Consider the following 14,602-nt stretch of genomic DNA (forward strand, 5'->3'; position numbering starts at 1 on the left):
TCTTACAATTTTCATGTATAGGTTATGTTTCCATAACTTAATACATGAAAAGGATTGGAAGGAAAATCAATTATATATGCTGATTTTGCACAAAAATGTCAACAATAATCATCTATCTATTGCTTCCACTGAGAATATTAACCAATTGAGAATTAAAACTGGTTACATGTTATTAGTGTGACTGTTTAGTGGACTTGAGCTACTACTAACAAGCTAATAAGACCATATAACAACTACTAGTATAAAAAAGAGATTATTTTAACATTTCTTGACAAAATCTATTATATTTTCAGTTTATAGTTTCAGGCCACCTTTCTTTCATTTTCTTCCTCCTTACATGAACCTAATAACCTATAATTTTTAACATGGTACCGTATCATTCAACTCAAAGGGTCACCCCTATCAACTGTTTTGAGTTCCACATGCGCTACATATTACTCCCACTAATTCTCGATATAAGACACCTTTAACAGAATTAAGAAGACCAATAAATCTAACTAATACATTAACTAATGAAATTTAAACAAAAAACGTTACTGATGTACTAAATTTACCCTCAATACCAATCTTTTTGTCAATATTCATTAACAAAAAACACATACAGGCAAATAGTAAAAACAAATTTAATGCTGCTTAGAAACTATAAAATGCCTTTGAAATTGGGCCATCAATCATTTCTAAAATATGCCACAATAAGAACAGGAGGGAGTACTGCTTTTGATATCCTTGGAAGTAGAACCCTTCATATATCTCTATTCTTTAAAAGTAAGAAATATATCTGCTGAGTTTCATATCACATTTTTAATTTACCATTAATGGTCATCTTTCCATCTTATTCATTCCTAACCCTAGGCATATTATACTCCTATCTTAAATAGTTCAGTACTCACTTTGGAGAGTGATTCTCTAACTCTCCCCACACTCTCTCAATCAAACTCAATTAACACAATTTTATATTCTCTCTTCCCTCACTTACTCATTGAAATAATATAATAAAGTAATTCCGTTTATATAACTAAAGTTTTGTACATAAATAAATATTCAGGTTGTGCATTTTTGCAAGGGTTAAAATGCTAGTTCTTAACATAAACAGTTAAACTTCCGTGATTTCTATTCATCACATCCCCCCTACCCCAAAAAAACAAAAACCAATTCCCTTCCACATAAAGATACAACAATTAATAAAGTAATACGATTTTAACTCTGCCATCCAACTCCAAAACCTCAGACCAATCAAATGCCAACACTATGGAGTACACACAAAGTCTGACCATGCTCATTGCTCAATGTTGCTAATAGTGGATACCAGGACAACAATTTAGTTACACATGAGACCTCCATGGCTAAGCAATTTATTATTAGGTAGTATAACATCTTCCAAAGTGGAAAAAAAAAAAAAAAAAAAAAAAAAAAACAGACTTTTGCATATTATAGCCCTTTTCAACAACCAATGAAATGGGTACTAGATTTTAGATACAAAAGACAGCATATAACAATGCTGCATCTTGGGGCTTTACATTTTCAGCAACTTATACCATGAGGACAAAAGTAGAACATTGAATTATGAGTAAAATCAAAAAAAAAAAAAAAAAAAAAAGGTAAAGGCATACGATTCAGTAGTGAAAGTGCTAAGAGGAAGATTATTCAGTTCATTGGTCTTCTTCCTTGCCTCACTTTCAGCTTCAAATTTCTCAAGCTTCTCTTTTAAATCAGTGACCTCCTACAAGTACCCAAATAGACATATATGGCTATTAGTACATTCAAGCACAATCTATTTTGAATAAATATCCACCCTCAAACAAAAGGAGACCACTGGCAACCCAGTGTCACCCAAGTAGTTATCAACTTCAGGCATTACCTGCAGTAACCTAAAACACTTAGCAGCTTAAAGAACCATAGTATTTCAACTCTTTTTAGTACTGCTAATTATTCGTGTCAGAAGGCAAAGCAATCAAATACTGAAAATTAAAACAACTTGGGTGACAAAAATACCTTTTCAACCTGTTTTCTGGCAGATAATTCCTTCTCAAGTTCCCCTTTATAATGATCCTCAACTTGCTTTAAGTCGGACTGTTTACACACGAGTAACATTTAAAAATACCATGTCTTGTAATTTATAATTTGACTAATTCTCTCCAAACATAAAAAATAGAGCAATGGCTAACAAAATTCACCTCCAACGCTTTTATCACACCCTCTAGGTCAGTTGCTTTTTTTGACAATTCCTTGGAACTCTCTTTATACAGCTCATTAAGCTTATTAACCTGAAAAGGGAGATTTCAAATTCAAAATGCATAAAAGAGACAAATAAAAATTTGCTGCTTAGAATCTAGAAGAAAACATTATTGTTCATTAAGTGTAAACAAAATTTCACTTTCCACAGGAGATACATCTGCTCCACAAAACATGAGTTGCTAGAGTTACTTTATAACTTATCTTTTAGGTCTTCTACTCCTGACTGCTTCAAGGGAACTTTTCAAATATGTCAAGATTAATAGACAGCATTATTCCATTGCAAGAATTTTCAAGCACTCAACTGTCTCCCCTAGTTATATTTCATAGTATTGAAGGATTCCTTGTCCTCACCATAAATGTTTACCATCTCTCGTTTCAATTTATTTTCCTACCAGCATATACTATAGATCATAAAATATTCATCCTTCAAATACAATGCCTCCAAAAAACAGATAACACTGGGGTTATAAGATGTTCAATCAATTCCACATGTCTAAACTGTAAACAACAAGTTCATACAATTCCCTTCCAAACAATCTAACCCTCCAAGGTTCATTCAGACCCTCATTAATCATTGGCACAGCAACTTTGCCACAAAATAACTTAAAGAATCGGACTATTTCCTGTATTGAAGCAAAGCACTTTACTGATACTAAGTCCAAATACATTAGAGAAGATTAATTTGGTAAACAGAAAGCTTTTTTTGCTGATAAAAGGAAAGGGAGAAATTAGTTAAGGTTTTTACAATAATAATGGGTTAGTTAGTTAATTAGTTTACTTTGTTAGTTAGAAGGGTAGCTAGATAATAAATAAGAGAAATAGGAGAGCACTGTCATTCCATTGGTTTCCCCTTCACAATGAGTGTGTCCCTTCACAAAGAACCAAATCTCAATTTACAACCAATCTCAGTTCCACCTATTCTTCTTCCCCTATTTGTATCTAAATACCCTTCAAACTAACTAACCAATGATATTCTAACCATCTTAACTAATTTCTCCTTTTCCTCATATCAAACACATTTCCTCCCACATGGTTGGAAGCTTAAAGATTGTTAAGAAATAGACTTTAAGTCTAACTCAACCCCACAAAACCGGTTTGTAAGGTGAGGTTTACACCCATTTATATGTTCTAAATTGGTATTATCTCTAGTCGATGTAGGACTTCCAACACACACCCCTCACACCAAGGTATACACATCTCGAGCATGAGACTAAACATTAATGGGTGGTCCAATATCAATCCAATAGTGGGTGGAACAATATACCCAACAAACAACAAATATCGCTAGGAAAGGATCGAACCTGGTTTTAATACCATGTTAAGAAGTGAACTTTAAGCCTAACTCAACCCCACAAAAACGGCTTGTAAGATGAGGTTTGCACCTACTTATATTCTCTAAATTGGCCTTATCTCTAATCAATGTAGAACTTCCAACAAAGATATCAAGACAGGAGCCAGACTACTTATTGTACAGAACAATAATTGGATCATTACAGTTTGCTATAATTACTCCTGATATTCCATTCTCAGTAACAAAGTGCATAAACATACGCCTTCACAGTCTCACTGGGCATACTGCATTGCCAAAAGGGTATTATGAATCAGGGCTTACATTTCAACCAGCATCATGGGTAATACCTCTATAGCTTATATATCATTTTATCAAAGATTGACCTACTCTAATAGACTTCGGTATTATGAGACGCCTAAGTACCACATAAAGTAGTACGGGATACTTGATTGAATATTTCAGTGTTTGGTTCTCTGCCTTTAGGAGCTAGTTTCAAAGGATAGTTCCTCACGTGCTAGAGTGATCATCATACCCTGATGACACGAAGTCAACATGAAGGCCATAACCTCATCTCTAGGTGATCCTGAAAGCAAATAGTTCAGGAAAAACCAAGAACCAATGCACAAATTCCTTGGGTTCCATCACAAAAAATCTACTGTGAAAACATGAGGACTGTTGTACTTCACTCTAGGACAGAGCATATGGAGTAGGACATTTTCCTTTCTGAGAAAAGGTGATCAACAAAAGCTTGAAGATGCTGCACATTTCCTTATAATAGCAGCATGCTGTTCTAAGTACATCAGACCCTAGCTCAGCCAGATCCAGCTTTGGATTGGGGGTGGGGGTATATTTCAGCGTTTGCACAAGGCATTAGTCTGGGCATAATTGTACTGTACAGTTTTCAGCTACAGCTACAGTTAGTTAGGACGGTTGGAATTCAGTTACAAATGAATCCTTTGGAATTCAGTTACAAATGAATCCTCAATATCTCTCATAAACATTAGTTGTACCCTATCAGCTCAATCAATTGTATACTACAATACAATCACTATTTTCATTCTCTAAACCATACCACTGTTTTCTGAATCTCAAAGGGAGGTTGGATTTACCAATGCCTCAAATGCCTATTCTGTGATTGTGACTGGTGAACCAATGTCTAGGATTTATAAACAAGAAATTGCTGTTTCTCATGAACCAAAGCTTTCAAATTCATTTTCTCTGTTCAAACTTTTACACACAAAAAAAAAAAAAACACACACTAAGCTTCACTAGATCGTGGTAATGTTGAAACCTACTCAAATTTAATTAAAAGGTCTTCCCTATCTATCAATTTCTTATTTCCAATCGATTCCACTAATATGCCACAAGCGTAAAGTCAACATAACATAACTATGTCAATAAAGAGTATAAGGAGCGTTTTTGGGAGGAGAGCATGGATCGTGCATGCCAAAGGTTGTCATAAAACTCACAGTAGAGAGTTCAGCAGATAATTGTTCTTCATTGGTTGCTGCAGCATCTTTAGCTGAAATTAATTCCTAAAAAGGTAAAGTAAAATCAATCAAGCACAGTTCCACATAATAGATATCCACTAATGACATTTCGAGATAATGCTCCAAGTTTAACCTCCTGCACAGATTTAAGCTTCATTTCAAGCTCCCTTATTCTATCCTTATTCCATTGTAGAGATTGAGAGCATTCGTTCAATTGTCTCTCCATCTGAAAGCATTGACGTCAACCCAAATATTATTAATGCAAAGAGAATAAAACAAATTCAAAAAGAAAAGAAAAAGTCATTTTTCCAACTACACTATTAAACTAGCTTACATCTGTAAGCTTGGAAGATGTATCAGCTTCCAAATCTGCGTTCTTTCTGCGTAGCTCAAAAACACTATTAACTTTACCATTCAACTCCTCATTAAGCCAAGAATTCTGCTTCTCAATAATCTCCTTCTCCTGCTCACACACATTGCACAGTTATCGTGAAAGAAACATTCAAGTTTTAACACTAGATAAAACAAGAAAGAGTCTAGTCCATAAGAAGAGAAATAGATATTCAGACACATTTTGCTGTTTTGGGAAACAGTAAAACAGAGCAGCACAATGAAAATTCCCAAGTTGTTTACCATTATATTTAATAAGCCACAACTATGTTTAATTCAGAAATGAGTCATTTAAAAGAGTCAGACGGTGAAGGAATCCAGTACCACCAGTAATCTGCTCATGTAAAAATAGAAAGGCAAATCTAAGGAAACAAGTTACAATAAATAACAGCAAGCACTAAAGAAAAAAAAAAACCTGTTCAAGGCGACTGCAAGCAGCCCGGCACCGCGCTAATTCTGCCTCAACTTCACTCAATCGAGCCTCCTTATGAGCAGCATTTTCACTTAAATGGACCTTTAACAACACCATTGAAACACACAAAACACGTCAACGCCGTTACAAGAAAACACATCACGTTACGGTTTTGCCATGGCCCTTAGTATTTATGCGGCTGATATGGCCACAATTGGGGTGGCAGACACTACAAAACCTCCACATTGCAACCGCGAAAACTACTTTAAAAACCTTACGAGCACCAGAAACCAAAAGGCAGAAAAACTCACAATCTTATCAAGATAGCTCTTCATAGTTGCATTCTTCTCACTAAGCTCCAAATCCTTCTGCTCGTTCAACTCAATCAACTGCCTCTTTGACTTGTGTAATTCCCCCACCTCCATCCTCAACCGCTCTATCTCCCTATCTTTCTCAACCTAATAAACCCATAAAAAAAGCATCAAATCACAACAAGTACACAATAGTAACATAACAATAAAAGAAAAGTGGAGGAATGTTTCGTTTTGGAACGATTCGAACCAATTGCAACTGAATTTGGTGGTTCTGCGATTGTGCCTCGGTGAGTTCGCGGAGGCGCTGAGTGAGGGAAGATTGGAGGTCGGCGACGTGGGCCTCCAACTTGGAAAACTCGGCGGCGAGGGAGAGGTATTTCTGCTCGATGAGGGAACAGTTCTGCTCGGCGTTGATGTCAGCGGCGTCAGCCTTAGCGCGGACGGTGTCGAGCTCGTGTAGGAGGCCGCGGATGAACGCGTCGGCCTTCGCGGCCACGGCGGCGCCGTCACCGGAGCACCGCGAGAACTCCTCGTCGGAGAGGAAGAGAGGCATCGCGTGTGCCCTAATCGGAGAGTTTGAAAGGGATAGTAGAAATGAAAAAACTAAAAGACAGTAAAGGAGAATGGAAAAGAAAGGAAAAGAGGGAAGTGAGAAATTTGAAGGGGAAACGAAGGGATTGGTAAAGGTTTAAGAGAAAGGTGAAAATTTTATGTTCGCAATGCTTTTACGGATTGGGCTTCAGGCCCGGTGTGAGTTCATGTTTGGAGAAACTAAATCCGTTTTGCTTTAGAAAATTACAAAAAATTAATTAAAAACATTCTCAGTGTTACAGAGATCATACCAATTATATATTGTTGCGTTTTAGAATTTCTGGTTAATTAAATATTTAATTTTTTATTTATCAATGTAGTCCAACAAATTTATCAAAGTAAGGTGGTATAAGAAGACTCGTTCAGTTTTACTGACATAAAAGAAGTTGAAGATATTCGGCAAGTATTAAATATTCATTTATTAATAGTATATGTAACCAAATTTTGATAGTTTGATTATATCATGATATTCTTTAATATCATATATTTATAGAATATTTAGTATATCAGGTAAGTTGCTTTAAAATATTTCATGCTTTCGATGCTTGTATAGTTCTTGATATTTGTGTAGATCACAAAAGTGTAAAGACTTTATCATAATCATTACACGCAAGATAAGAGACACTGAAAGATATGGAGAACATTATAGGAATGTTTCTCTTAAAGTCTTTTACTCTTACACATAGTACAAGCTTTGTTATGACAAACATTATAACAAAACACTACATCTCTGCAAAGTAGACTTAAGTCTAACTTTTCACTTATAAAGGTTACCAACTCTACATGAAGTCAACCTCTCTCTCTAATGGTCATTTCTCAAAAAAGCTATAAATAAATGAAAGCTTGAAGAGAAGACAAAAAAGATAATATGGTGAACTTGTAAATACTTATACAAGCTTGTTGGTGCTCTATACCGTTTGAAGCCAAATTTTATAGAGAAAGAACATTAGCAGAATCTCAAATTTCATTGTATTGATTTTATTCTCTGCTTAAGTATCAATTTGTATTTGCTCTGAACACTCATTGTGTTATATATTCTGAAGAGAATTAAAATACATGGTGTTTAGCTTAGTTGAGTTGAGTAATCTAGACAGTTGTCTAGGATTGAACCAAAAGTGGTTAGAATACTATCTACTTTGCTTGGATTATCCCTTTACTTTGTTTGTTATTATCTACTCTAACATAGAAGGAAAGACAATGGAAAACAAGCTTAACAAAATTTTTCTATAAAACAAAATTAGTTAAAGTTTAACTCTTTGTGTATTGCACTTCATTGGAAAAAGTTGATTAGAACATTGGTGTTATTGCTTAGTTGAATGTATTATTTTCTAGCCCTAATTGTAATAAATTTGTTAAATTTTCCTTAGTTCTATTAGGTAGATGCATAAATTGTTTTTTAATGCCAATTATCGTAGATTATTTCTTAGTGGAAAACTTTATTTTGGATAATGAATGCAGGTCTTTTCAGTTAATATACACATGTTTAATTTGCTAAGATTTGTGTAGATTTTCATTTTATTATATTAGTATTCATAATGTTAAAAAGTAACTTCATATAAGATTTCAATTGCTTGACATCCAATCAACGGAGTCAAAAATTGTATTCATATATCTTTGGAGTAGCTACAGTTATGAATTTTTGAGTTTTTTTTAAGAAAATGTTAGTAATAGCTACAATTGTTTGTTTCTGATTTTGGGAAATTCCTTCCCGTTGATACAAAGTTCATAATTTGTGTACTGGTTTTGATTGGATGAGTTGAACGATATTAAGGGTAAATTGTTATAGCTTATTACTTAGGTCAAATGCATGTCTTATCCGATATTGAAAACCTTTAATTTGTACATGTTTTCATTTCATTATAAAAAGAATAAGTTACAAAATTCAGTAACTTATGTTGATCAATTGCAACCCATGTCTTTTATTAAATCTAATCAAGTTTATACTTAGTTATGACTGCCTATTACTTTCTTCATCTTTTATTTATGCATATTATTTGTATAGAATATCCTTTTCAATTTTGTCTATTGGACAGATTCAACTAAAAAGAAGCCTAATTAGATTGGCTAAAGACTACCAGGTCATCAACTCCATCAACCATGCATGAAACAAAATGGAAATTACAATAACGTATTTATTGGTTCAATCAATCAACTAAGGTATATTATATTTTGAAATTCCAATAAGTATTTGATTAATTAACAAAAAATATTTTTAAAATAGTAATAATAAAGATGCAATTTAAATATTGATACTTGGAAGATATTCATACTCGTAAAGTACAATATTAAGTACAATTTAATATTAACATTGTTCCATAATCTTGAAATCTTGGCCTAAGTGTTATGGGGTTGATACATTGTTGTAAAGCACAGATGTAACAAAGAACATACAAAACATTTTCCCCAAAAATTTACATCATAATCCTTACCATAATACTAACATCTTCCCAAAACATAGTACATTCTAGGCCTTAAAACTACCTTAACCATTTCTCCTTCTTTATACTCTTCATTGTCTTTGTGGTTGAAAGTTAGGCTAATAGTATGTCCTCCAAACGATCAAAGTCAAAGATGGTTGATGATATCTCTTGTAAATCTTCATTCACATTAGTAGTTAACAATTTATTAGTAGGGGTCATAGATAAGTCAACAAACGAGTCATGCTATGTTGTCCTAAAAAAGCTCATGTACAATGTTGAAGATCGAGTCATATTTGTTAGATCCGAAAAATAGTATAATGGGTTGTATAAAATACTAGAAATAAGTTAGTCTTGGGTTGATTTGTATTGATATTGTTAGAGGAATAAATTAACTTAAATGATTTTTTATTGTTTGGTTCCATAAACGGCATTGTGCATAGTTTTGTATATTTGTTTTTGTGAATAATTATCAATGAAATTGGATGGTCTAGTGGTTGGTGATGTTATGGTGCCTATCAGCTTAAGAGTCTTTCATTTGAAATGCTTAAGAGTCTTTCATTTGAACCCTATTAGGCAGGGTTTTGGTCATTTTTGTTCTATTTGAAAATAGAACATATGAGGCCCACGTAGTGTGAATTTTAATAAGTGGGTTGGTGGGGCCCGCGGGCGGTTAGTGGTAGCAAAAAGAAAAAGAAAGAGGAATTTGCATATAGGCATCTAATTGGAAGAGAGAGAAAGATAAGTTAGAAATAATAATAATAATAATAATAATAATAATAAATTATATGGTACCAGAATTGAGGGAGGTTGAGTAAAATAATAAAAACCATGTTATTGTTGGTACATAAAAAACAGAAGTAAATATAGAGGATTTATCTTTGGTAGGGAAGGAGAATTAGTTAAAAAAAGAACATGAAAGAGAGTATAAGAAGAAAAAAAATTGAGAGTGGAGGAGGAGTGTATGAAACAATGCTTTGAATCTTAATTTGTTTGATGATTGTATGGATATATGGTTAATGCTTAAGAGTTGTGCTAACTGAATTTGATAAGGTCTATCATGAATGATTGAGTGAAATGATCTGTTATTGGATGAATGCATTGAATTATCAATTTGATTATATTTTGAATATTAAATATAATATTTCACTTGGTAATGCATTTTAATGTTCATTATCATTCAATGCTCATACATTTTGGCATAAAATTGATGTATATATAATACTTTTGAAGTAATAACATTATGCAATGTTGAGAAAGATACTTTTGTAGGTGTTAATGTGATCAAAATAGGTCTTCTGTTCATGTACTTTGTTTCTGACCATTTCTACACATTTTAATAGATTAAATAGATGGTATAATCTGTTAAATGACCATTACTACAATTTTTATTTGGTTGCGTTGATAATGTAATTGATTAAGTGCCTGAATATGGTTTTATAAACATATAATTGCATGTATGGTCTGTTGAACAAGTTCAAATTGACATTAAATACATGCTTTGAGTGAAATTCATGTTATATGTTGCATCTAGCACAAATTAACATTGAAATTCATCATATATAGTGTTATCTGCATCATATTGATCCAACTCAAGCATACACATTTTGTTGAATATATCTACTATCTTGGATCATATTCTTTACTGCAAAATAGATGTCATCTATGCAATAATACTCATTACTTCATCTACATTTTGTACCTTATATGAGTATTGTGAAATAACCTTAATATAAATTGTTATATCATGTAAAATCAGTATACATGTTCTGATACATGTCAAAATTACTCTGATATACTGTATTGAAATTGTTACATTGAGTTGATCTTTATTTTGATATTTTTCATATATTGCTCACACACTTTCATAGTGGTTTAACTCTTTTTGATAGGGGGAGCATCACATACTTCAATGGTTTTTAAGTGACTTTGATGTTTTTAGCACAAATGAATTCCATGTTACTTGTTTGTTCTGCCATTGTTTGCTAATGCCCAAAGGGGGAGATAAATGGAAAACATGTTTCTTTGTTGGTCATCGTAAAAAAAAAGGGAAGATTCTTGATATGGGGAGCTTCGTCTCTTTATATCTTTGTTTTTTTATTGCTATTTTGATTTTGAGTGAGGAGAGGAGTGCATTGAGAGGGTTGTTTATGTATTTTTGTATACTCAATCATTATAATGGATTCCCTTCAACTAAGGTTATTGAAGGAGGACTGGATGTAGGCTTGTGATAGCCGAACTAGTATAGATTGTTTGTGTGCTTGATCTTTCTCTACTCTTTCTTTACTTGTTGATTTATTACTATTTGTTTATTGATTTCAAGAAGCCAAAAACTCATAAAGATTTCAAAAAGATCATTAAAAAAGGTTAATCCAATTCATCTCCCCACCCTCCTCGCCCCTCTTGGCTTGAGATATAAGGGTTTTCTTTTCTTACATATGGGATGCGATAAAAGGTTATTCCCTGGGATGATTCACGAATGTTACATGCGTGTAGTTCTTCTTATAACAAAAAGAAAAAAAAGGTGGTAGTGCTTAACAGGTAAGTAGGATTTGAAGAATTAGTTCTGCCATGGTGGTCTTTTGAATACTGTGAATTTGGTTGATATGAGTTAGTTAGGGAACTAGCTATTCTATGATACAAGGTTGGTGTGACCAATGGACTCTTAGGTATGACGAAGTGGATGTAGATGGGTATAGTGTTTCATGAAAGAGTTTGTATACATGTTGTTTTAAAAGAATTACCTTAAATAGTGTTAAGTGTGGGTTGGGGTATTAGCTTTTGTAAATATGTATGGCTAAGTGTATGAACAATGGAGTATATGAAAAGGGTGGCTTATTTTATGTGTTGTATGGTGTGTGAATATGTGCATACTATAGTATTTTGCTTTGAGATACACTTTTTCCATTACATTGAAAAGGGAGGGAGAGGACTATGGGGTCATAGGAGATTTTGTGTTAGGTTTAGTATTGTGTGTATTTATCATATGATTGAATGACTATGAAGGAATGAGAACTGTAAGAAGGAGTTAATGGCCCTAGGCAGGATTTTTTAGTGTAACCGAGAGGAACCCTGGATTGTCTTGAGCATGTTTGTTTCTTTCAAGTGTTAATAGGATATGTTGGGTGTAGTTTGGGGTTTAAAACATTATATAAGTTTGGGTTTCTTTAAGTTGCATTAATATACATTATGATGAGGGGGTGCAATATGGGTATGGGTATGAGTGTGAAATTGGTTCGTGAAACAAGTTCACTGGTGGGTAGAAGCAAGGGGGTCGGGGAGGCGAGAAACATATTGGTTTGGCCATGGAGGGATTTTAGTTGTGCGAGAAATATTGGGTCATGTTCTTAAGGTGATGTTAGTGACATTTCTATGAGAATGCATGAATGTATTAATATATTGTGATTGTTTGTTATGCTAATATATAACTCGTATGGAGTTAATATATGATAATTTTGGGGTTGGTATATGTATGGATGTGTGGCAGAGGCATGCAATGTTAAAGGAGTGAAAGTAAGGCAAACACATGGGAAGGGTGGAACGTAAAGTGAAAAAGCAAGAATTGAATTTAATATTGGGTGGGACCTTGGGTGTATTAAATATTTTATGTAACTATGGTTCAGGCCGAAAGTTATTTGAATGTTATACTGCATGTGACGTGAAACAAAAAGGGGTAATGAGAGAGAGTGGTGGTGGCTTGAGGTCCACGATGAAAGTGGTAAGAAATGATCATTATATTGTGTGAAAAAAAAAAGGTGTGGTAAGTAATAAGTTGACTTGTGATATATTGGGTTGACTATTATACTTGTGTGATAATTGTGGTGGTTATTATTTTTTAGTATGTCTTCTGTCTACATATTTAATTTAGGTAACACATTTCCTCTTGTTGGGAGGGTAGAAAGGTGGTTCTCTTCATCTTTATGAGGCGATGGAATATATGGGTCTCTTCGTCTTTGAGGGATGGTAGAAGGAACTGATAATTCAAGTGCTACCTTTTCCTCTTTTGAGGGAGTAGAAAGGGATGAATGTCTCACCTATAGGGTTCTAACTCGTGTTGAGTTTAATAGTGTTGGGGTGAACAATTGGGAGCAAGGGAGACAAGTCCGAAACTGCGGTGGAGGATCACTCGAATATCTGACAACAAGTTTTAGGGTTTCTCTTTTTCCATCAATATCTTTTACCTGTGTTAAATTTCTTTGTTACGTAATAAATGACCTTGTAATACACACCACACTAAAGAACAATATGTAAAATCATACTAAATAAAAGAAATACTTTGCGTATTCAACAATAACTTCGTCATATAAAACCAAACAACACAACTCAAATGCGAAATACCAACTCGTGTCATAATACATGATGATGAACAAAAATGGAATAACTTAAATGACAAAAAAAAAGTAAACTTCAAACCAACAAATTTCGTCATACAAAAGAAAAGAGCACAACTCAAACACAAAATACAAACTTGTTTCATAATACATCATCATAAACACAGATGAGATAACTTAAATGACAACAAAACAAACTTCAAACCAACAAATAATCACAAATCATGATGAAAACGAAAAAGAAAGTTCATTCAAAAGAAAAATAAGAGCAAAATATTTATACATTCCCAAAGAAAAGATACGAAGATGAAAAAAATCGGATTTTGGACAATAGAAACAATAGTTAAAAGAAAAGGCACACAAAAACAATTCTACTAACCATACTATGAAAATAAGATACAAAGAGAATAAGATGAAGATACCTAACAAAATATATGTTAAGAAATTTGTTTTCTTTCAAAATGAACACGAAAACTACAATAGATTTAACAAAATGTAAATGTAGAAGTGGAAGATTTGAGAAAGAAATAAAAGACTTGAAAAAAAAAAAAAAACTAGAAACCAACCAAAGTACTTTCATTAATCATTTTCTTATTGTCCATCTAGTATAATTATTGACCATCAAAAGGAAGAAGCGCCAATCCTGAAAATACAAAAAAATTCTAAGCATAGGATGGCATAAGGAGTATAATAATGAGGTTAAAATTGTCAATTTGCCATAAAACAAGAAAATAACAAAAAGGCTTAATACCTCCCTTGGTCCTCGTATTTGTGTGAAAATCTCAGTTCGGTCCTCAAGTTTTGAATTGTCTCAATTGGGTCATAATTTTTGTAAAAATGCACACATTTTACCCCAACCGTTAACTNATCTCAAACGGCGTTAAGTTTAGCTGACGTGTTGACTTAATCCCTTCTTGGTCCTCGTATTTGTGTGAAAATTTCAGATCGGTCCTCAAGTTTTGAACTGTCTCAATTGGGTCATAATTTTTGTAAAAATGCACACATTTTACCCCAATCGCTAACTGATCTCACTGTGCAATAGTTATCTTCTGCTATCAGTGGAATAAATAGCTTAAAGGCTGGTGATGAACCTATAGGTTACCAAGTTGGTTCATTTGCAGAAAAGGCTGT

At 33.4% G+C, this 14,602-nt stretch overlaps 1 protein-coding gene across 1 annotated transcript in view; it reads right to left on the bottom strand.

Moving 5' to 3' along the window:
• Nucleotides 1–6,902, bottom strand: part of LOC106761871 (nuclear-pore anchor) — a 30,976-nt gene extending 24,074 nt beyond the window's left edge. The window contains exons 1-9 of the mRNA XM_014645453.2: nt 6,380–6,902; nt 6,130–6,276; nt 5,822–5,920; nt 5,351–5,479; nt 5,150–5,242; nt 4,996–5,061; nt 2,175–2,264; nt 1,993–2,070; nt 1,611–1,720 (exon numbers count right to left, since the gene is read on the bottom strand). Coding sequence (XP_014500939.1) covers nt 1,611–1,720; nt 1,993–2,070; nt 2,175–2,264; nt 4,996–5,061; nt 5,150–5,242; nt 5,351–5,479; nt 5,822–5,920; nt 6,130–6,276; nt 6,380–6,685 — 1,118 coding nt within the window. The 5' untranslated portion in view covers nt 6,686–6,902. The remainder of the gene's footprint in view (nt 1–1,610; nt 1,721–1,992; nt 2,071–2,174; nt 2,265–4,995; nt 5,062–5,149; nt 5,243–5,350; nt 5,480–5,821; nt 5,921–6,129; nt 6,277–6,379) is intronic.
• Nucleotides 6,903–14,602: the final 7,700 nt, after the last annotated feature.

This window comes from Vigna radiata, chromosome 5 (assembly GCF_000741045.1).
Source record: "Vigna radiata var. radiata cultivar VC1973A chromosome 5, Vradiata_ver6, whole genome shotgun sequence".
NCBI lineage: Eukaryota > Viridiplantae > Streptophyta > Magnoliopsida > Fabales > Fabaceae > Vigna > Vigna radiata.